This window comes from Cibotium barometz, chromosome 36 (assembly GCF_041138505.1).
Source record: "Cibotium barometz isolate CiBa-2024 chromosome 36, ASM4113850v1, whole genome shotgun sequence".
Classification (NCBI taxonomy): Eukaryota; Viridiplantae; Streptophyta; class Polypodiopsida; order Cyatheales; family Cibotiaceae; genus Cibotium; species Cibotium barometz.
Window position 1 is genome coordinate 13,079,213 of NC_141081.1, and position 24,094 is coordinate 13,103,306.

General features: G+C 41.9%; 1 protein-coding gene across 8 annotated transcripts in view; it reads right to left on the reverse strand.

The window, feature by feature from the left end:
• The window catches only part of LOC147617506 (uncharacterized), a 47,083-nt gene extending 43,220 nt beyond the window's left edge, over positions 1 to 3,863 (reverse strand). The window contains exons 1-3 of one of the 8 annotated variants that reach the window (XM_086775763.1): positions 3,664 to 3,861; positions 2,983 to 3,030; positions 2,858 to 2,901 (exon numbers count right to left, since the gene is read on the reverse strand). In XM_086775763.1, coding sequence (XP_086631889.1) covers positions 2,858 to 2,901; positions 2,983 to 3,030; positions 3,664 to 3,811 — 240 coding nt within the window. In that variant the 5' untranslated portion in view covers positions 3,812 to 3,861. Of the gene's footprint in view, positions 1 to 2,857; positions 3,031 to 3,663 lie in introns of all 8 variants that reach the window. The other 7 variants (XM_086775764.1, XM_086775759.1, XM_086775761.1 and 4 more) reach the window with 7 other exon arrangements.
• Positions 3,864 to 24,094: the final 20,231 nt, after the last annotated feature.

Sequence of the window (24,094 nt, forward strand, 5' to 3'; positions counted from 1 at the left end):
TGTTGAAGAAGGATTGAGTAGGACTAGAAGTCATTAGTGTGTGGTTAACTAATCTTCTCCCATTCGGGATAGCCTCTATGCGCTAACCGGGTTGCATTCACGGATTGACAAAGTGTGTGGGTTGGAGTGTAGCCTCCGCTATGCTATGATGTCCCAAACAGTGGTTTGGAGAGGATGTGTTCGCAGGTTCAGTTTCAGGAATCTCGAACGAAACTTTGGCTTTTTGACGCTCTAGTGACATCAGCTATGCTTTATGGAGTGCAGATATGGGGACCTTCAGTGGGCCATCACAGCGCAGGCGGGTGGAGAGGTATGGATAGGCCTTTGGTATCTATGATTGCTAGGATTATTAGAGCCAAGGCCGTGGTACCTCATGAGATTATTCGAGCAGAGCTGGCGGCTGTCCCTCTGGTGATTGAGGCTCTTACGAGATCAGTCTCCTACATACATGGCTTGTGGGATCTCCCCCGAGACAGATATGCACGCCTCGCCCTGGAGTCCTCCCGACAGTTAGCTTTACAGGGAGACACGGCTTGTTGGTATGGACAGATGACATCTTGGTTCCAGGCACATGGTTTTAGCATGGACAGATTGCCTCCCTTCCAGTATTCTATGGAGGCACCCTCTCTCACTCTCACACGGACAGAGATTACCAGACTCATCCGTCAGGATTTAGTTCAGCTGGACATTAGGAGGACATGGATACAGTCGACTGAGGAGCTGGGCACGAAGATGGCTTTCTACAGAGAGCATTTTCTTCAGCTCACAGCAGATGGTTTTGTGATCAGACCCAGTTACATGGATGTACACTTGTCTCATGCAGTACGATGTGCTATTGGTCAGATTCGCACATCCTCACACCAGCTTGAGATTGAGATTGGCCGATATAGAGGTATACCAGCTGAGGCCACGATATGCCGAGTATGCCATGGGGAGCCAGAGACAGAGCTGCATTATATATGCCATTGTGCTGCATACTATGAGATACGTGGTCGTTTCCACTGTTTATTCAGAGAGAGTTTTGGACCACTTTCCAGAGTCATGGGGTACCAAGACCAGAGGTGTTTGGGATTGTTCTTGCTTGAGCTGCGGAGACATAGAGATAGCCTGCTTAGGCGCACAGAGAGCCAAACTCAGAGGCACATTACAGATTTCTTTAGTCCAGCCATCACTCCGCCAGATGGACCACAGCAGCAGCAGGACATGGATACCACTCACACCAGGGGTACACTGATTGATCGTGCGATTGAGCTTGGGTGGTCCAGACGCCCACGACTACGGAGGGGGGCATCCCAGCATAGAGACGGAGGTTGCAGCGACAGATTCGGATTATTCTTGCGAGGCATGCGAGACACCCAGTCAGGGTGCTGACCACAGAGGATATTGAGGAGATCCGCCAGTGTCCGATGCGGCACATATTATGAGATGGAGGCACCTCCATAGTGTACCCCTCCGTCCCACATGATATTGTATCCCCTCACTATATTCCATTCACCTCCATAGCGTACCCCCCCTCGCTATATTCCAGTTCCAGTTTCATTTTCTAGGTGCCAGTAGTATCATCTTTATTTTTCATTTTCTGGGTTTTTTTTTTAATCCAGACATTGTATCAGATCCACCATGATGTAACTTTTGGTCTCATAGGTCATTATGGCCTTATTAAGACGTTAATATAACATTTCATTTCATTTCATTTCTCTCTCTCTCTCTACCAATCACAAGGGAACAGGGACGTTTTGGGGAACGGACGACACAAGCTTGAATAAAAGGGAACAGAATCGTGAATGCCACATCATTGCATAAATGTGTTTATAAATTTACTTTATATGTCTGTAAAATGCTTTGGAAAGAGGCATAGTAAAGAAAGAACCTCAAACCATCTCATTAGTGGTCATGATAATGCATAGATGTGTTCTACATGATACATAGTTCACTTACATTTCTTACATGTTCTGCAGTGCCATTTCGGAATGGGAACATGAACGGCTATCTCTATGGAACAGGTTCCCCCATTCGAAGAGCTTGGAAAGGCGTTCCCTTGTGACCATGCTCTCACAACACACACACACACACATATATATATAGGGAAGAGCACACAAGAAAGAAGTAACCTAATCCTACCTTAACTCGATATTCCTCACTTGGCTCTCATACTAGATTGAATTAGTTATCTATTTAGAAACTTAATTAAAGATGCTCCTCAAACTCTCTAACATGCATTATGAGAGCAAGAGAGCACATCAATAGAGAAGTCCATTATTGTTTCCTTGGTTCTCTCAATAACCATGACATCATCAAACTTACATCATTGCTTACACCAAGAATCTATAACCTTTTCCACCTTCTCTAAACAACTTTCGTTCTCCAATTTCCAAACAGATAACCTTTGACTTTAGGCCCTTTAGACCTTCACGCACATGCATCTAAACTCAAGAATAATGCTTCCCCTCAATCACACAATGTCTATCGGCATAAATTTCAACAATTCGTTCTCGATCTGTTGCTTCACACTCATATTCTTCTTATCGCTTTATAGATTAGGGCTCACAACGTGAACTTTACTATGCTAAGTTCTAACCCTAACTAGTAGCCCTAGCATGACAAATTCGATTTCATACATGTGACAAGTACCATAGGCTTCCCATGCATACCCTACTTAACTTATGTATCCATTATACGCACGTGATGCACAAGGCTACCATTTCATGGAGATGGGGCCAATGCCCACGCATGCATGCAAGCATGAACATAGAGGACATTTTATTTATTTATCTATTCGACTCACTTAAATTGAAAGAATGCTATTTAAATACAAGAAAGGGAAAAAAACTGTTGCCTTAAAAGCCACGCAGCATACCTCTATACCCATACACAAAGGTAAATCTACGTGTTTATCGAGCTCTACACCAGAAGTTGTGGCTTGATTATCGCCGTGAACCGAATAACCAACACATGCATATTTGAAATCAAGTAAAGCTCTACCATCTTTAGAAGGATCCGGCTTGGACTTCTCAGCTATGTAATGCTCTGCTGGAAACATTCCAATGCATAGAAATGATAAGAAACAGCTTGCACCACAAACACTGTCATTTTGAATTCATTTAACTCAACAAGTTTACAACCCTATGAACTCAAAATTCCAATTTTGTTTTCATTGCAGTTGGTCCCCTGGCCTTTTTTACAGAATAAAAAAGGACAAGTACCTACTTCAACAGGCCCATCAAAAGAAAAAAAAAATTATCTGCAATGTGAAGTCCACCCCTTTCTAGCAGAAATTCTCTCCCTTTTTTGAGATATATGCACACATGCATACATCATCCATACAGAAACACATACAGATGTAAAAGCAATGCTTTTTTATTTTAATATTAAACATGCAAGACTAAAATCCAGCAACAAAAAGTACACAATTGAGACAGGGCCATGAGACCATCTTATGCCCAGGCCCTATCAAAGGACATCAACCATGCCGTGTCAGGTACATCATGCATGGCCCATGTTAAAGTACATCATGCATATACCTAGGATGTGTCGGTTTTGCAGTAAGTGTGTGTGTGTGTGTGTGTGTGTGTGTGTGTGTGTGTTGGGGGGTGGGGGGGGGGGGGGGGGGCGCGGCGGGAGGGAGGGGTTGCAAGAAGTAAAAGTTACCACAGAAATACTCACCCTTGGGTACCGGGCGACTGAAACCGAAGCAGAGGGGGTCGCGAGCGTGGGTCTTTCGGTGGGAGGAGAAGTAGAGCAGTCCTGCGCAGCTTCTGCCTTTCAGAGGGAGCGAAGAGCTCTCTGAGGCCTCCTCGTTCTCGGCCACCATCTGTATGCGTCTGCACAGAGTGGCGATTCAATTGCTGGTCTATAGTTTATATAGATAACACACACGTGTATATATGTATGTACACATATGTATGTAGACACATGTATATATACACACACATACATGTGTGTATATATATGTATAAACATGTATATATAATACATATATACGTAATATATATACATGTGTGTGTATATATATATGCACACACATGTATATGTGTGTATATATATATACGTATGCATACACACATATACATGTGTGTATATATGCATACAAGTATGTATACATATGAGTCACTTTTTTGTAAGTAGAATTATCCTTTACAACTAAAACACTACAAAGTGGAGGACAGTTTTTTTCAAATTTGACCTTACATGACTTGGTAGCTTTTTGGGGGCAATTTTAAAATCTTATTCTACAAAAAAAAGTAGCATGTGGTCTCTTTTTTAACCCAAATCTTCTACAATCTGCCCAAAAGAGAAGTCATTGAGTGGGGATAATAATAAACATTGTCCGCTTTATTAAATTTTAGTGAGTGCACATACATATATAAGTAACATATATGCATGTGTTGCAATCAATTTGAATAGTCATAACTTCAATTAAAGATAAAAATACACAATTAATTCCATTTAATACATTACATTAGATTCAAGTACTCAAAATCATCACCATATAAATTTAAAATAATCCTTCACAAATAACAAATTTCAAAATATAAGCCCTTAGATCATTGACACAATTGACTAAAAGTGCTTTGAATGAGCCAATCCCACCAAGTCCCTACAATGTCCTAGAAAGAGCAAGACCACTAATAAGAGAAGGATGCATGTCTTTGTTTTCTTAATAATGCAATCATGTGTGCGTGCGTGTGCGTGCATGCAAAACCAGAAAAACTGCTTGATATGCTATGATGAGAAAAACTGGAGCCTTTACTTGTGGCCTTTTAAAAAAATGAATCTAAACCAAAGTTATTTGCCACCAAATATTCAAGCTTTTTAAAGTAAATCTCTTCTTTTTTTGCTTAGCTAAAGTGTGGAATATTGCTAAAGCCTCAAAGGCATTGTAAAATTTGAAGGCAAGCATCAAGAAAATCCTTCTCTTGCTTACCAAATGAGTCAATTAATTATGAGTTATAAGATGGGGCACATCTTGTGGAGTTAAAATCTATTATATGTGGAGTTAAAATCTATTATATGAGAAATCTATTATATGAGGTTGACGTGGCCCTTTCTTTGTTTATTTTTGGCGTGGAAACATTGAAAAATTGGTGACAATGAAGCATAATAGCAAGCTTAAAGGGTTTAGGTCCACAAGTAGATATTGTTTATTGCCTTACCTCATTCAACCATTCAATCCCTTACCACAAGTAGATATTGTTTAATGCCTTGCCTCATTTAATCTTTCACAACCATAATAGCAAGCCTAAAGGGTTTAGGGCTATATAGGTAGATAGTGTTTGTTATTACCTTATCTCATTCAATCCCTCACAGCAATATCTCTTGCCACTTGTCAAATTTCAACGCCAAACCGTGTTGATAGATTCACTTTAAGTTTGCCTCTTCTTATTGCTTGATCCTTCCATTTTGACTCTTGTGGCTTGATCCTTTCATTTTGACCCTGGCATAGCTTTTGCTATCCTTTTCTCTCCTCTTTGTCTTGGCCTCAAAGGGAACACATACTCTTTCTCTTGGCTGGCACTATAGTGCATGTTTTTTACCCAATTTCCCTCCTCTTTGTTTTGTCTTGTTTGTCTTGAGAGATTATGCGAGCCAAACAAGGACCTATGTCCTTCTTATTAAGGTTGTATTTTATTTAAAGCCTTATTGACAACCACATCTATATCTAGAATCACCATAGGCATTCTACCAAGTAATATGTTTTGTAAACACAAGGCTTATTTTAATAAGGTAGTAGCCACTACTTTTTTCCATAGTTACCTTCAACACTGTAAGAGTATCATGCACAGCCATGCTATAATAGGTCCATGCCCATGTATAACAAAAGTGGCAGCTAACAAAATACAAAAATATCTCATAGTAATAAATATCACAGCCAAAATACCAAAATCATTGGCTATTCCGCCAATGCCAAAATACTAAAAGAAAAACCTTCTTGGTAATTGCTCACGTCAAATCACCACCATCATGTCCCAACCATACCAGCTTATAAGCACAAAGCTCGTCAATCTCACCAACCTACAAGTTTTCCATTCAAACACATTACACGTCAACAACATTTGCTAAAATTACACAACATCATATAAGCATTAAATCTAACACTTAGTTCTAGCCATCCCTAAAGTCATATGTCCTACACATGGAATATTTAGAATCACCCAAGTGTCATGCTACGAACATAGTGGTAATTAGGCATCCCCCAATTAACCACAGAGGGATGGATGGACAAATTGTCACATCCCTCGTGCTTGGGATAGCAACTATCCTAAGTTGTGTCATACCAGTTGGCCTATCAACTAGTCAGGATAAGCGTGGAAAAATCGCTTGAGCATCCATTGAGCACTCTCTCTAGGGGGATTTTTAAAGGTCAAATGAACATATGTGAAATGAGTCTAAGTGTCCCATACCACGAAGGTGCATTCCACATACAGTCCATAAGATGGTAAAAGATAGAAGACATAAATGTATCTCATGTAAGTACATGAAATGTGCTTGGTGTAAGTACATGAAATGAATCTGATGTCCCATACCATTAAATTAACTCCACATATCACTCCTTCAGAATATAAGTTTGAGACGGAGCGGCCAGTTCCCCCTGAAACTTAAATTCTGATATAAATTTTGTTTATCTTAAAAAAAATTCTTCACTTTCGGAATTTGAACTAATCTTAATGTTGAATGTATGGTTTGCTAAGGTTTACTATTTAGGTCTTTAGATAGTAGAAATGATAAAATAAATGTTGAGAATCGTTTGTGAAATGAAGTGAACACATACCTCCATCGTTTGATGGTGCATTGATGATGATACATATACATGAAGTAAATCTAATATTGTGCTATTTGTCAATTCAGCTTGACCATAAAATTCATGATGAAATGTAGTGGAAAAAAATTCTAAATTAGTGCTTAGATTATCAAACAATGTAGTCCAAAAATCACTACAAAACTTAGAATCTCAATTAGAAGCAATCACTTGTGTTAAGCCATGATGTGTGAAAATCTGTTTAAGAAACAAGTGTGCAACTTCATGTGCAATAAGAGTCTTTTTGCAAGGAAGAAAATATGCCTATTTGCTAAATCTTGTTGGAATTAGGGTCAGGGTTGCAACAATGCACACACACAAGATAGAGAAGCTTGAGAGCACACAAACTCACTAGATTAGAATGACCAAATGTGTGCCTGATATAAAAGATAAGTACACACCCCAAAATGAGTAGATAAGAGGGTGTATATACGCACGAGGAAAAAAACCTCCTAGTGAGGGAAAAAGTACCCCAGTAGTCCTAAGTGTGTTCACACACATCACTACCATATAATGCTACAAATCCCCCCTAGAGTGATAATGTGAACATGTACAGGGTATGGCCGATCAATCTTGAAAAGTCAGTAAGCCCAAAACTTTACGAAAAGCTTTAAAATTTTCACGAGGAAGAGCCTTTGTGAATAAATATTCCATGTTGTCATGTGTAGGCACATAGACCAAGATGATCTCTACTGTAGAGAGTCTTTCCCTCTTGACAAAGTGGTAATGCACCCAATGTGCTTAGTGCGAGCATGAAACACTGGGTTCCTCGCAACTGCTAATGCGCTCTGGCTGTCAGTGAAAATTGTAGTGCTAGACAACTGTCCAACACCCAAATTAGCCATAAGACATCTGAGCCACACACACTCAACCGTAGCTGTAAAAGCTGCCCTGTACTCAACTTCACAGCTGGAAGTGGCCACTGTAGGCTGCTTCTTGCTGAGCCATGATATACATGAATCACCAAGGCGAAAGAAAAACCCACTAGTGGACACTCGTGTGTCATAACATCCAACCCAATCTGAATCACTAAAAGCATGCAGTTGTGACTCACCCCCCTTTGGATAAAACAATCCAAAATACTGAGTGCCCTGCAAATAGCGAAAAACCTGCTTGACAGCCTACCAATGCTTCATACCTGGGCTCTGCATAAATCTACTCAACTGTGAGACCGCATACTGTATACTGGCCTCGTGTTGCATACATAAAGAAGGGATCCAACAACCCGCTGATACAAACTAGCATCAAAAGAGTCTCGTGCATCTTGAAGACTAAGTCAAGTACTTGTCTCCATAGGTGTAGTCACAGGTTTACAGTCTTCAAGATTAAACCTCTTCAATAGCTTTTGTATATATTTAGACTACAGCATAGCAATGCCATCATTGCGCTGCGTAAACTGAATCCCCAAATAATAATGCAAGGGCCCCAAATCTGACATCTCAAACGATGACTGCAAATCAGCTTTAAAGATTAAAATCTGATCTATATCGGGTCCCGTGAGCATCATGTCATCAACGTATAGACTGATGACCAAAAATGTGTCCTTACTCCTCTTCACATAATAGAGGGTACTCTATCCCGTGAGCAGAATGTCATCAACGTATAGAACGATGACCAAAAATGTGTCCTTACTCCTCTTCACATAGAGGGTACTCTCTGTTGGATTGTTGCAAAAAATCATTCGCAACCAAGTATGCATGAATCTTCTAATACAATGCTCTAGGAGCCTACTTAAGGCCATAAAGAGCCTTTTTCAACCTGCATACTTTAGACTCTTCTCCTTTCACATCAAAACCAGGAGGTTGTGATACATACACCTTCTCATGTAAATCACCATTCAAGAATGCAGTCTTAATGTCCAACTGATGTACATTCCACCCATGTACTGCCAAAGCAATGAGACACCTAATGGTAGTCATACGAGATGTGGATGCAAAGGTTTCATCATAATCAATGCCCTTTTTCCAGGCATACCCCTTTGCAACAAGTCTGGCCTTGTAGTGATCAATGCTACCATCTGCTTTGCATTTTAACTTGTAAACCCACTTAGTTCCAATGGCCTTCTTGCCATGAGGTAGATCTGTCAAATACCACATGTCATTCTTGAGTATAGAGTTATCCTCATTTTGCATAGCATGCATCCAACGATCATCATCGTGTGCTTCCTCAAAGGAAACATGTTCCTCCTCATTACATAAAGTAGAAATGAGAACATGATCCACATGAGAATAATCTACATGATGAGAACCTGCACGAGTTCTGCTAGGTAAAGGAGCTGCCAACTTGCTATCCCTCAATGTCTGCACAAGCCATTTTGGCGTACGCCTAGATTCTTCTATGGTTGCTCTCTCCTCATCCACTATATTCTCAATAATTGCCTCATCAAAAGGTTGATTTGCAGGCTGATTTTGCACCTGCCTGCAAAGGCTAAACTTCAGCACTTAGTTGAGCATTCAATTGCTCTACATATGACTGCTCTTCATTAAACAAAGGTAAGAGCGAATCAAACATGTCCTGCGAGCATACATTCTACTATTTTTTGCATGAAAGCATGGGCTGAACTAAGTTTTTGACAAAAACAACATCTCTACTTAAACAAAATCCGCTTTGAGACTGGATGGTAAAGTCTATATCCCTTGCTTTCTGAACTATATCCCATAAATCTGCATTTAATTGCCTTATCATCAAGCTTACTGCATTGTTGCTCAGGCATAAGAGCATAAGCAAGACAACCAAAAGCATGCAAATGAGCCACAGAAGGCTTCCTGCCATGCCAAGCTTCATAAGGAGTTTTAGACTGCAAGGCCTTGGTAGGGCATTTGTTCAACACAATTTACACACATAGTTACCTCTAACCAAAAACCATGAGGTAAATCTTGGGCTTTCACCATACATCGTGCCATCTCCACCATGAGAGACCTGTTCTTCCTCTTAGCCACACCATTTTACTGAGGTGTGTATGGCACTGTACATTGATGCCTTATGCCTTTTTCAACCATATATGCATGAAATTCCTTGGACATATACTCCCCCTCTCAATCTGAACGAAGGGTGCCAAATTTACATTCACATGCATTTTCAGCCATGGATACGAAGTGCCTTAAACACATAAAAACCTCTAACTTCTACTTTAATGGATACACCTAGCTATATCTAGAGTAATCATCAATAAAAGTGATGAAGTAGAGATATCCCCCAATAGATGGTGTCCTCATAGGACCACATACATCACTATATATAAACTGTAATTTATTAACAACTCTCATAGATCCATCCTTTGGAAATGATGCTCGATGCATTTTACCAAGAATACACCCCTCACATACATGTCTAGTAGGGGTCTCAAGAGTTGGCAACTCAGACACCATATCATGCCTTTGAAGGCGTAACAAACTGCCATAATTCAGATGGCCAAATCGTGCATGCCATAATTCTACATCACTCATAGCACGAGTTGTAGAGACTGAGCAAGCATCATGCTGCAACTTCTCAAATACATCCATATTGTATAGGCCATGAAACAAAGTACATGAGACAATGATAGAATAACCATCATTTCTATCCTGAATCGTACATCTGTCATCCATAAATTTCACCCCGTAAAGCCTGACAAGGCTAAGGCTGAACAAGTTCTTCTTAATGCCTGGCACATATAAAAATTTCGAAAGAGTAAATGCGCCCCTATTTGTAGCTGAGCACAACTCTACCAACTCCTTTGACAGGATATGAGAAACCATTTGCACATGTGATCATTCCTACACTTGGGACAGATTCCAGAGATGAGAACATGCCTTTTTGTGAAGTAATGTGCTTACTAGCACCACTGTCAAAGTACCAAGCATCTGATTCTGCCACCACTGACATGCATACATCATGAACAGAAGGGTCATAACTGCAATGTATAGTCTATGCCCAATCATCTTGAGCAAAACTTGCAGATTCCTTCTTCTCTACACTTGGTGTAGATGCATCACCCACAGCCATGCCTGATTCTTTCTTTTTCTCCTTCTCTAGCCTTTTATTGTACTCATGTATGTAGTGCCCTGGTTTCTACAATAGTGACACTTGCCCTTCTTTTTAGGCTTATCACCTTCTTTCTCTGCATCCTTACCTAAGGATTCTGATTTTGTCTTATAGCCACCATACAAAGAAGCTTTACCTTTGCCTTTCTAATTGGCAACAAAAGCTTGGTCACCAACTTGCATATTAGATCTGTTTTGCCTAGACTGCTCTTCTTGTTGCAAGAGTACTGAAACCAGCTCATCAAATGTAAGGGCATTTGGATTTCCCTTCATCTCATGAGTCTAAGGGTAGAGGCAAAACTCTGACAAGAATCCATCAATGCATTGAGAACTGTGGGCACCAATGTACTATCAGGATATATCTCATCCACACTAGCAAGCTGCTCCTGAAAATCTTTGATCTTGGTCAAGAAGTTGTCCATCAAGTCTCCCTCATTCATGTGCTCAGACTCCAACTGTTTGCGCAGATATGTAACACGTGCTTCATTGCGCACCTAGTATAATGTAGCAAGTGCATCCCATGCCTGTTTTGAAGTCTTACATGACCGGATATGAGAAATAATGCTTTGCTTCATAGAAAGTGCAAGCAATGCATGTGCCTGTGCATCTCTTCTATCCCATCTCATTTGAGCAGGAGTGGGAGGTAATAGTTGTGCATGTGGAGGAGCCACATCTATATATCAGATTCTACTTTCAAATGTACCTGTAGCACCTGGTTGCACTGGTAGTTGTGAAACAAGACGAGTTTCATTACCACTGACCACATTCCAAAGGCCTTTAGCAACTAATACATGCCTCATCATATAGGACCACAATGGGTAGTTAGTCCCATCAAGTTTGTCTTCAGCAGCAGACAACATGTTTAATACATCACTACTGCCAGCCATGACTTTCTACCAAATGCAAAATCTTTCAACACATTGTAAGTACTCAGTATTCACTAAATGCAACCTTGGATGGCTGTCTCACAACTGACTAAATCACTTGTAAAGCGTATGAAAATTAACATAGAGTAGAGAATAGAGTGTTACTGCCGAAAGTAGATCTTTCGCAGGATTTGAAGATTAAGATTCTCGGAACCAGTTTCCAACACACCTTTGTGGTAATGAACTTTGGCCAGTAAGCTAGTGTTAACCTTTGAAGATTAAGATTCTCGGAACCAGTTTCCAACACCTTTGTGGTAATGAACTTTGGCCAGTAAGCTAGTGTTAACCTAAACATACTACCTTGTACACAAGAGAGGGAGAGAAGAAGAGAAACAAACCATGCAAGGGTCGATTCGGAGAATAGCACTTAGCCAACCCTAATGAGGGTTAACTCCCCTATGAGGCCACCACTAGGGGCTCACTCCACCACCACTTGTGTCACCCAAGTGGAGATTCACAAGCTAGGTGAAGAGAAAAGAAGGAGGGAGATATGGAAAGCTCTACCTTCACTCAATGCCAACATGCATGCAAAAGGGATCTTGGTAGAGAGACAAGAGAAGGGAGAGCAGAAGATTAACCCCATCCCTACCATGCATACACAACAATCAAGCAAGCAATCATATACAACACAAGTAAGCATCCACAAGCTCAAGAGAGTGAGAAAGAGAGAGAGAGAGAAAGACTCAATTGAGACAAATGGGATTGCCCCTTTTCATATTCCATTAAATATCTTATATACATGAGCTCACTTTTTACAATGGCCAGGGGGCCCAAAACTAGCTTTCTATCTCTATGTACGTCTCATTCCTATGACCGGCATTACACAAGCCATAAGCTTGGTCATCTTCCCATATCTCTTTTATCAATAAGTGCTTTGTGCGATTACAAAAGTATAAGTTATAAGAAGCGTGACCACGCTTGAAAAATGATGTTAACCAGAGCGAATAACATACCCCCTCCCTAATTCAGGTCCATCCACGAAGCTAGCAATGGATCTAACGGTAGTAGATCGAGTAGGTCCGGACAAAGTCATGTCGCAAGAGGTAGGATGCGGGGGGGGGGCTCGATGGAAGGCATGGTAGCTTGTCCAAAAGGTTGTCTCCATCTTCTCCTTCTTCCAAGGGTGTGGGGGAGGGGATTTTGGGTGTCAGTGGGGTGATGAGATTGGAAGGGTGGGTGATGTCAAGGAAACGGTGGTGAGGCTTGCTGTAAGGAATGGGGGAGTCCTAGCTGATGTTGAGGGTACTTGAGTGAGGGCGTGGTGGGAAAGCCTAAGTTGAGGGTTAAGGTTGGAGGTGAGAGGGAGGTGGAGTGGGTAGATGGGTGGGTGTAGAGGATTATGAGGGGAAGAGTGGTAGTGTTGTGGTGTCAAGTGGGGGTGAGGGTGGTTGTGTGCTTGTGCTTGCGTGAGAGGAGCTAGGGGGAGGAGGTTGATGTGGGGGAGATGAGGGTGGTGGGGCTCCTCCGCCCGCCATCATCGTTGTCATTGTCGTCTTCCTCATCTGAGTGGGCCGTGTGAGCGGAAGAATGCTTTGGCCTCTCCACAACTTCTTTGGGGGTGAACTCCATGGGAAATGCCACATGCGAGTCATCAAATTGCATTATGCTCGTGGCTTGCATGACCTTCATCTATAGATGACATCTTCGATAAAGTACAGGAGGCCAGCTATGGAGTACGACGAGAGCTCATCACGCTGGAGGGATCGGTAGGCCGCATGGACTATCTCCCAGCTTGTGCAGTAGAGGTAGCAAAGGGCATCAGCCATAGGAGATGGGACTAGCTCTATGAGGTTATCTTGGGGAGGGGATGGGTAGGGAAGCTGAAGAAGATGTGGGGGTGGGTGAATGAAATCTAGACCCGAAAGAAGAAGGGAGCAAGGAGGGTGATGCTATGAAGTGGTAGCTTGTTGAGGATATAGGATTAGGTGGTGCGAGAGAGGGGTTCATCGAGGAATATGTTGTGTTGGAGCAGATTAAGGGCGGACGGTTCTGTAATGGTGGAGGTCGAGGAGTTGGTAGGGGATCTAGGGAGGTATGGTGAGGAGAGGGAGCTTTATTGCAGTGTGCATCAGGGCGTCGAACTTTTTCTCGATCACACTGGAGGCAGGGTCAAGTAGTGTGGGTGTGGTTGGGCAGTTCTTACTTCCATGGCTTCCAGTTACGCTTCTTTATGGTGGAGTGCCTCCTCTCCGACCTCGTGGTAGTGCTAGAAGTTGAGGGTGGCTCAATTGAGGGCCTCTTCCACCACGGTTGTGGCTCTTTGTTGGAAGTCCTATGCTGCAGCCTAGGCAAGAGAGAGTTCATGGTTGGCTTTTTGCTGGAAGTCCTATGCTGCAGCCTAGGCAAGAGAGAGTTCATGGTTGGCTCGTTGCACTACCTCATGTGTTACTTGTAGCTAGTTCTCGAGCTCGAAAAGGGAGGAGAGGGCATGTGCGAGGAGCTGCTCCTTTTCATCAAGGGCCTGCTTGAGATGGATGTTGAGTGTGGATGTATAAAGATGCTTCACATTTCAACTCTCATGTGCCTTCGCAAGCAGCATTTGTTGTTGCACCACTATAGTGATCTCCTATTAGAGATAGATGCAGTCCTTCTTTTGCGTGATGAATTCTTGGGCCATGTGGGAGAAGCCTTGGGCGAAGTCTAGCACTTCCCCATGTGATGCACAGACGTTCTCTGCATATGTGTCATGGGATCGAAAGCTACCAATGTGGGCCCCAATGGGTGGAGGGTTTCAATAGTATTGCAGTGTGACGAGACAAGCGATGAGGGGGTCAGCTTCGATGTGATGAGGAGGGTATCGAGAAGAGCTTGTGGGGGGTGGGGTTTCAAAGAGATTATGATCATAAAAAGCCTGGCATTGTGCCTCCTCCTCAGTAGGGCCTTGTATTGGGCTTTTGTAGCATCCTATTCTTCTATGGTGGGGCCTTGGCTAGATTGGGGGGAAGGTGCTTCTTCTGCTTGGGTTTTGGGTGATGGCGCTTTGGTGGTGGAGAGGTGGGAGAGGATTAGGGGGGAGGTATCTCTCTAGATAACTGTTATGCATAAACATGCATAAATTAGGCATAAACTCATCCACCCGACTATCCCCGAGCCCAAGGGATGCACACATGAAATATAATGAAATACATCATACCTTTACCTTGATGCACACATGAAATATAATGAAATATATCATACCTTTACCTTGATGTCCCATATACCATCAAGAGATATAACTCCAATCCAATAGCATGTAGCTATAGTGTGAAATGGTAGGTGAGTAGATATGATCCTCTACACAAGAGACCATAGCCTAAGCCTCCAAGCCCTCCAAGCCTCCCTTGAGTGTGCCCCATGCCCCTATTATATAAGAGGGCCCTCAAGTGACTCTTGACTCTCCATCTCCTGTGTGTGACCCTTGGATGCCTGACCCTAACCTTAACCTTTAAGGTTAGTCCTAACCCATGCTCCACTAGAGCTTGTTCCCATGCTCACAAGCCTAATGTGAAGCCTCCTAGTATATGTACACATAATGTGCATATAACATACTTCCCCTCTCTTAAAACATTGCACTCTTGCAAAATGAAAAGAAGGAGAACTGCGCTAAACAATCTCAACTGACTCCCAAGTTGAATCCTCTATTTCCCTATCTTTCCACCTAATTTTAACCTCAGGGATTAGTCAACTACAAAGTTTCCTTTCCTTGAATTCAAGTACCTTATCAGGTTCATGTGAAACATAGGATAATTCTTCGACTTTAACGAGTTCTTGAGGAGTAACTATGTTATCCTCACCTCCCAGTTTCCCTTTCAATCTATTAATATAAAAGACTGGATGAACTCTAACATGTGGAGGCAATTTAAGTTCATACGCAACCGTGCCAATCCGATGTATAAATTGAAATGGACCACAATATCTAGGAGATAAATTTGAGCATTTTCCTTTTGACAAAGTCTGAAAATCTTTAAGAACTTTTAAATAAACCAACGCTCCTGGTTCAAAAGACCAAGTTAAGCATCCTCTATCAGCATAGAACAGTGCCCTATCCTGAGCACTCCTGATAAAATCCCAAGCTTCGATCAACATTTCCTACATATCATGGAAGAAATCCCTCGATGCATCAAGCTCGATGTCCTTAAGACCGACATCAATAGGTGCCCTGGGTTGATACCCATACATAAGCATGAACATGCTAAAACCAATAGCCGTATGTTTAAAGCTGTTATAGGCAAATTACATCATTGGAAGATATTTTTTCCAATTTGATGCTTTTCCAAGAGACATATGCACGAAGCATATCCTCTACAATCTAATTCATATGCTCTGTTTGCCCATCAGACTGTGGTGGATGATTAGAGCAATTCATACTGAAAGTAGTTTCCTCGTTTGTAACCATTTGGAATAAAGTAGGAAAACATGGCATTATAATAGCAGGAACTAGGGATTCATCGACGCCCCAACATACCCACATTTGCACATGGAATAAGCGACGTCCCGAGTTACCCATATCAACATAAAGAGTCATCAGCGTCTCGATGAGACATATTTCCATCTGTAAACCATCAGGTTGACTGCATAAATCACCTAAAGTACAGAACTAGAGAAAGAAATGCCAACAAAGGAAGAATCCAAATTTCCTTAATCCAAACATAACAAGATAAACTCGTTGAACTCTAAAGAAAGAGATTTCAACAAGTGAAAATGCCGACGAGATTACACTCATCAATACATGCAGGCTATAGATAAAAGAAGTTTATCTAGAGAATGCCCACATAATAACTTTAAATGAATTCAGAAAATGAGATTGTCTTTGAATGTTGAGGTCAACATGCTAAGTGATGTAAGCAAAGCAACAATCTTGAGCCCAAATTATCCCATAAGATAATATATGTGAGGGATCACTAGCGTCCCATACCACCATGATACCACCCATATATACCTTACCAATTTGAAACTCCCTAGTATGCCGTCTAGGAAATATAAATAAAATCCTATATAAAAGGAATAAGATGGCCTTATCCTAGACTTTCACATGCTAAAACCTGTCTTTGTATTCCTGAGACCACATCAAGGAATAACTCTTTTCGAGGACATCATTAGAAAAGAATTTGAATTATTGGTGCCTTTCTAATGATAACTACCCAATAAACACAATAAAGCTAGGGTAGAAAAATAACTCACCTAGATACATAAGTAACTAGGTATCTAAGTTGGAATATGTATAATAGTACAAGTAATATACTCCAAAATTAAGTATAAAAAACGAAGGTAAATGTTACCTTCAAAGCACATGATATTATCCAAAAGATCAAAAGATCCTTATAAAACCATGGATAAAAGCATAGAAGCTCCTCGAATCCATGAATTCCATAGTTGATTATAAAAATCAATGCATGCCATCTAATGGACACTAATCATGCCAAAAGAGGCATTAAAATTGGTGGCCAACTCATCAATCCAGAGTATATGAACATGGTGTCGTTCAAGCAAAACTCCAAAGTAAGCAAGTGAAACACATGTGTGTAGCACTCAATAAAAAACCCCTAGACACAAGTGATCTAGGTAGAACATGATGAGTCTATATAAAACTTGGAAAACATCCAATAAAATCCACCAAAACAAACCGATTAACTGCCCCATGATAGAATTTATCATAGGCTTAAGAAATTAAGCATAGACCACACTTAAATAAGTGCAAAATAAATTATCATGGAAAAGTGTCAAAGGTGAAACATACTTTGAACGCAGATTATAGCCATCAAAAGTATGGAATATGTCCAAAAAGAATGGCTAAACAATGGTAAAAAATCATAAAAATATCGTTTAAAATTAATCCAAACAAAAATATCTACTAATACGAGGTATAATTGTATTAATAATATGCAAATAACCCGCATCTATCTAATGTCAGCATGAGAAAACATACTTCAATATTAAATAACCCTCAAAAATATTAAATTATCGAGAAAAAGAATTATCATGATTTTTTTCTAATTTTTTCTAATTTAATACGACCTCAAAATATGATAATTTTGAATTCCACCAAACCTATCTTATGGCATTCCAAACCTGTATTTTTCCAGAAAAATTTTAACAATTTTGATTTACGAAAATACCACTGATATTTTAAAAATATCAAATTTTAAAAATAATTTCTAGAATATTCCTAATTTTTTTTAAGAATCCCATCGTTCACAAAATTTCCAATTCTGCCTGATAATTCTCAAATCCAATGAAAATTTATAATTTAAATGGATTTTTAAAATTTTTGGGTCAAAAAATATATTTTTAAAGGAATTTGAATGGTTACGTGCGCCCGAATGGACACACCACATGCCAAACACAAACCCCACATTTTTCAAAAATTTAAAATAACCTTTGTCTAATTTTCCACTAATTTTTAGGATTTTTTAAAAAAATTTCGAATGCATTAGAATACGAACGGTCAAAAAATTTCGGAATCCCAATGGTTTTCTCGGAATACAGAAAGCCAACATTTTTGGGAAAATGAAACGACCAAAAAAAAAAGAAAATCAGAATGTGAAAGATCAAAAGTTTTCGGAATCCGAAAGATTAAAAGATTTTTCTGGAATTCGGAAAGCCAAAAGGTTTCTCGGGAATGCGGAAAGCCAAAAGGTTTCCTGGAAGATGAAAAGCCAAAAGGTTTTAAGAGAAAAAATTTCAAAAATTTTCAGAGATTTTTTTTTCTCAAATGTCAATTTTCCTCTATTTTTTAGGCTTTTTTCCAAGCTTTTTTTGGAAAAATTTCAAAAGCTTTTTTTAATAAAAAACTCATTTAAAAAAATAAAAAAAAACTTAATAAGCTTTATTAAAAAGCTTATGAAAAATGTTTTTTAGGGGGGGTGATTTTCGCCCGGGGGGCTGCAGCGTAGCCCTCCTCCCCTTCCCCACATGCACTTGTTGAAAATGAGGGAGAGGGAGTCCTCTCTCTTCTCCTTCTCCATTCAACTCTCTTTCCTCCCCCTCCTTCTTTACCTTGATGTCCCATACCATCAAGAGGTATAACTCCAATCCAATAGCATGTAGCTATAGTGTGAAATGGTAGGTGAGTAGTTATGATCCTCTACACAAGAGAACATAATATAACCTAGCCTCAAGATAACATCGAGACCATAGCCTAAGCCTCAAGATAACATAGCCTTGGCCTCAGCCTCCAAGCCTTCCAAGCCTCCCTTGAGTGTGCCCCATGCCCATATTATATAGGAGGGCCCTCAAGTGATTCTTGACTCTCCATCTCCCATGTGTGTGACCCTTGGATGCCTGACCCTAACCTTAACCCTTAAGGTTAGTCCTAACCCATGCTCCATTAGAGCTTGTTCCCATGCTCCCATGCTCACAAGCCTAATGTGGGTTAGCCTCCTAGTATATGCACACATAATGTGCATATAACAGGTAGAGATATAGGTACCGCATCTAGCCCTGTTAGCTGCACGGCCCTGGGGAGCTCCTCCTATCCAGCTACTTGGTAGAGTTCCTTTGTGAGGAGGGTGGCTGTTTTGCAAGCTTGCCTTGGGGGGTTAGCACATATACTGCGTGCAGCTCCTTATGTAAGTATTCGGCCCAATTTACGGTCTTTCCCTGGTGGACTCTAGCTAGTGTTAAAAGGCTGCACCTGCTAAAGCGATTGGTCCACCGTGTTGTCATTAAAAATGAGAGTGCCCTGGTCGGCAACACAAGCTCCTCCTGTGTAATATTGCCCCACTCCACTTCATCCTTGGTGGTGTTTCCCCTGAAGTTTCCGTGAGTCAATCGTGGGGTGTTGGTGAGCCGCACACAAGGTTGTTTTATTCTGGGGAGGTGGAGGGCTTCTCAGACCAGGTCGACACTTAGATGGATGGTGTGTACCTGTCCGTCAATATGCACAGCACTTGACCTGTGGCCTAGTTGTTGACATCATATGTCTCTGTAAAGTAGAGGTAGTTGTACAGGTCCAGGCCCCAAGGTTCCATAGTTGGCAACTCGCCAAGCTCAAGCTACTCCAGGCGGGCTGCAATGTGGCTGGATTGGTAGCAAATGGCTCGGTAGCAAGGTTTGGTGTAGTACATAAGCTTATGCTGCTCGACCTTATGATTATTCTTCATAAGGGAGTGGACCGTTTGACTGTCGTTGATGAACTGCTTCATAAGGTTCTCCTCGAGATTGAATAATTAGGTGGGATGGCAGCCACACTCCGCGAAGTGTCCCCCCATTGGGCACTTCTTCTTGAGGGTGGGGTGCTTGTGAACCTCCAAGGAGGAGTCGGAAGTTTTGGCCATGACGTGATGGATGATGGATAGAAAGGGAAAGCTCAAGAAACATTTTTCCAAGAGTTTGGGGGTAGACTGAAAGCAGAAATTGAGGAAATGAGAGGAGTGGGCCCATATTTATAGTTTTTAGAAGGACACAACCATGGCAAAAGTTGGTACGGGAATGGCATCTCCAAGAAACGAGCATATGCTTCTAGTTTGGTACAGGCGTACGAGTTAAATGGTACGGGCATGTCATCTATAGTAGAGGTTGGAATGGGCACGCCTTGTGTTTGGAATGGCCATGGCATTTATAGTTGAGGTTGGTACGGCCGTAGCAACGCTGAACGAGCATGGTACGACCGTGTAGTTCAAGTTGAGGTTGGTACGACCATGGTGGCAAGGCTGAGGTTTGGAATTGTACGGCTGTGGCAAAGCTGAATGAGAATGGTACAATCGTGGCAAGGTTGGATGAGAATGGTACGGCCATGGCAAACATAGTTTTTTTTTTAGGGGCACCCTGTAAATAGGTTTTGTACCCGCAGGCTATGTAGCCAGTACCCCATTACGGGTTTTGTACTAACTCCATGCCCAATTCACCAATTGGAGGAGACGGTTCCCATTGGGTGATGGCAAGGTTGGTATTTCCTTGGCCAGTTCAGAGGCTTGTAATAACAAGGGAGTAGTTGAGAGTGGAGAGGTTAGGGGATGATTGAGAGTAGCCTGGTAATGACCGGTGGGGGAGTAGCCGACATCGAGGGTATATCATTGGTATAGATCATGAGCTTCTGCTGGGGGGAAAAGGGGTCGTCGTGAAGTTTTTGCTTCCCTTTCTCCTGTGTAGTATTCATGGCAGAGGCCACTTTGGGCCTCCATTGAAGGGTTTGTAACTGTGGAGTGACAAGAGCAGGGAATTTGTTCCTTGGCGATTTGGGAACCCAAATTTGGCAATTTCCCTCATAGTAATGTTGAGCCTAAAGTAGAGGTTTTGGGATCCACTGAAAAGTTGTTGTTTGGGCAAGGCTTAGGGTGTGAGTGAGGATATTTTGGCCTTGGGGAGAGTTTGGGCCAGCGTTTGTCCTGTACCTTGTGGCTTGAGGTTGTCGAATTGGTTGCCTGCAAGAGGGATGAGAATCTTAGGCTGCCGGTATATGAGTATAGGAAGTGGATCGTCTGGGGATCCACATAGTGGAAGTACCTTCTTCATATACCCTTGCACTGTGAGAAGCCTTTTGGGTACCCACTATTGAGAGTGCTTGACCCATGTGCATTTGTTAGTGTTGTTAGGAGGGTTAATGTGGTTAGTTGTGTGGGGGGTTCAACAGCGGTGGTGGCTTTTGAGAGTTCGGATTGGGCTGCAAGTGGGGTAGTTGAGAGGATATGAGAGGCTGTGGAGTCTCCAAAGTGGGGAGCGGCCTCTTTTTGAGTGGTATGGATCTGTGTGGATTGGAGGGTGGAATGAAAGTGGTGAGGGGAGGAGTTTCATCTTGGCATGAGGGAGCAGTGGGTATGGGTTCTTCATCCATCATTAGGACTATAACTTGGCTCGTGGCCAATTGTAGGGTAGTTGTCCTTGCATCCGAGTCGATGTTGCACCGGTTGTGTCCCATCCAACCTCTTCCGAGAAGAATCCCTTCACTTATGGTTCCTGCAGGCATCACATAAAACTTCCCTTCCAAGGGATTATTTCCAATGTGGAACAAAAGTGTGATTGTGCCTAAACAGTGAACTTCTTGAGATGCCACTGTTGTGACCGTAGTAGGAGCCATGTCTCATAAGACATTAAGTTGTAATTAGCCCCTGTATCTACGAGAGCTAATTTTTGGGTGAAGCTTGTTGGGGTAGTCATTCGTAACCATAATAGACCAGGCTTCAACCCCCCAATCTTCTTCTTTGAGGTCTACAACTTAGGCCATGTTGACCACAATATTTTTCTGTGCCAAAGTTTGGCTTGCCTCGCTTTAGCCTCTTGTTGGGTGGCTTGTTTCATTTGTTCGTGGTCATTTTTTCTTTGTTTTTTTTGCATGAATGGCCTTGAGGGTGGTTTTGGTTAGTGGGATATAGTAGCATTTTAATTTGGTACCATTGAAATATCCCGCCATTTCGACACCATCGAGTGTCTCTATGCGCACAGCGCCTTGTGGGGTTATCTCAATGACTAGGAATTGTCCTAAGCCTCTGAGCTTGAGTTTCTTTTAATGGGTTTCCATGATAAAGAGGAGGACCATGTCGCTCTCATTCTTTTGCTTAGCCTTCAGCTCATCATCAAACCATTGTTTACACCTTAGCTTTTCTACAATCATGCTATATACAGCTAGGAGGCATGTTTCGTCAAGCTTTCCAAACTTGAATAGGCGACAACCTAGGACTTTCCTCGTGAGTTTTTATTGGACAGTAATTCGTAAACTTGGGACCAAGAACTCCATTGGCATAACCGCCTCAGTACCATAGGTCAAATTGAAGGGTGTCGCATTAGTAGGAGCCTTGTAGGAAGTTTGATAGGCCTAGAGTGCTACCAGCAACTTTTGTTCCCAATCGTTGCGGCTAGCCTCAATAGTTTGGTGAGAATGGCACATAGAACTTTGTTGGTGCTTTCTTCTTGGCCATTAGCTTGGGGGTAATATGGGGAAGATTTCCTATAGGTGACAAGGAATTCTTGTAAGAGGAATTGGATTACCTCATTAATAAAGTGCATTCCATTGTCGCTCATAATTTCAAGGGGGCATCTGAAGCGTGTGATTATTGATTCATATAGGAATTTTTCGATAGAGCGCGTATCAACTTTACGGGTAGCCTGACCCATTTTGTGCAGTAGTCCATGGCAGCGATTATATATCGGGCTTGTATCTAGCCATGGGACTAATGGGCCCAATGAAATTAATGCCCCACTTTTCGAATGGTTGCAAGGACACAATAGGGTTCAGGGGCATGCTGTCCTTAAAGAGCGAGGAATTGCTGCTCGTTGGCATTCATCGCACCGCTTGACGTATTTTGCTGCATCAGCCATTAGGGTGGGCCACCATAACCTGGCTGTGAGGACTTTGCGTGCAGTGATATCTGCTGCGACATGCCACCCAGCATAGGCAGAGTGAGCCTATTCTAAAAGGAAGACAGATTCATCTTCTCTCACGGACATAGCATTTGATAATCTTGTCTTTCCCTTGCTTGTAGAGTTGGCATGCAATGAGTTGGTAGGGGGGTCACCTGTTTAATGAGGCATCATGCACGGTCCTTGTTAAGGAGGGGATCTATTGGCTAGAAGTGTGCTACCTCCTCTCCCCATTCCAGAATTAAACATAATTGGAACCGAGCGGCGTCTGGTAAATTATCGTCAACTCACACCAGGCTCGCCGTTGGGGATTCTTGACATATGGTTTGCCAAAACATGCTGTGAGCCTTTCCGCATTGTGATAGTGAAGTCGAACTCAAGCAAGACCAGCAACCATCTGGTGATTCTTGTTGTATAGGGCTTGTTTACTAGATATAGAAGAGCTTGATGGTCTACGAAGAAGATAAACTTGGTCGCTAGAAGATAATGGCAAAACTTCTTAACGATGTAGGCCGTGGCCGGCTCTTCTCTCTCAGTTGTGGTGTAATTTCCTTCTACCTCGTTTAGTTAGCAAATAGCAAAGCTATTTGGAAAATCCATCTTGTGTTCACCGAGTTGGGCTAGCACACGTCCAATAGCAAAGGTGGAGGCATCGATGTGGACATGAAAGATGATGTCCTAGTTGGGGGACCTCAGAATAGGAGCACTTGCCAAGGATTTCTTGAGGGTGGTATAAGCATGTTGGCATTCCTCTGACCACTCAAAGAGGATCAAGAGTTTGCAAAGGGGTCCAGCTATATTGGCATACATAAAAATGAAACATCGATAATAGCCAGCATGTCCCATAAAGTGCTAGACTCCCTTCAAATTGGTTGGTAGGGCAGCTCAAGGACCTTGCTATCATCCATGGAGATTCCTTGTTGGGAGACAATGTGTCCTAGGATAACTCCATGCTAACCCAAAACTGGCGTTTGAGTGGGTTCAATGAAATATGGTATGGTTTGCATCTTTTTAGCACGTAAACAATCAAGTGTGCCTTTCACTTGGAGTTGACATAGAGGTCATCCATAAAGACC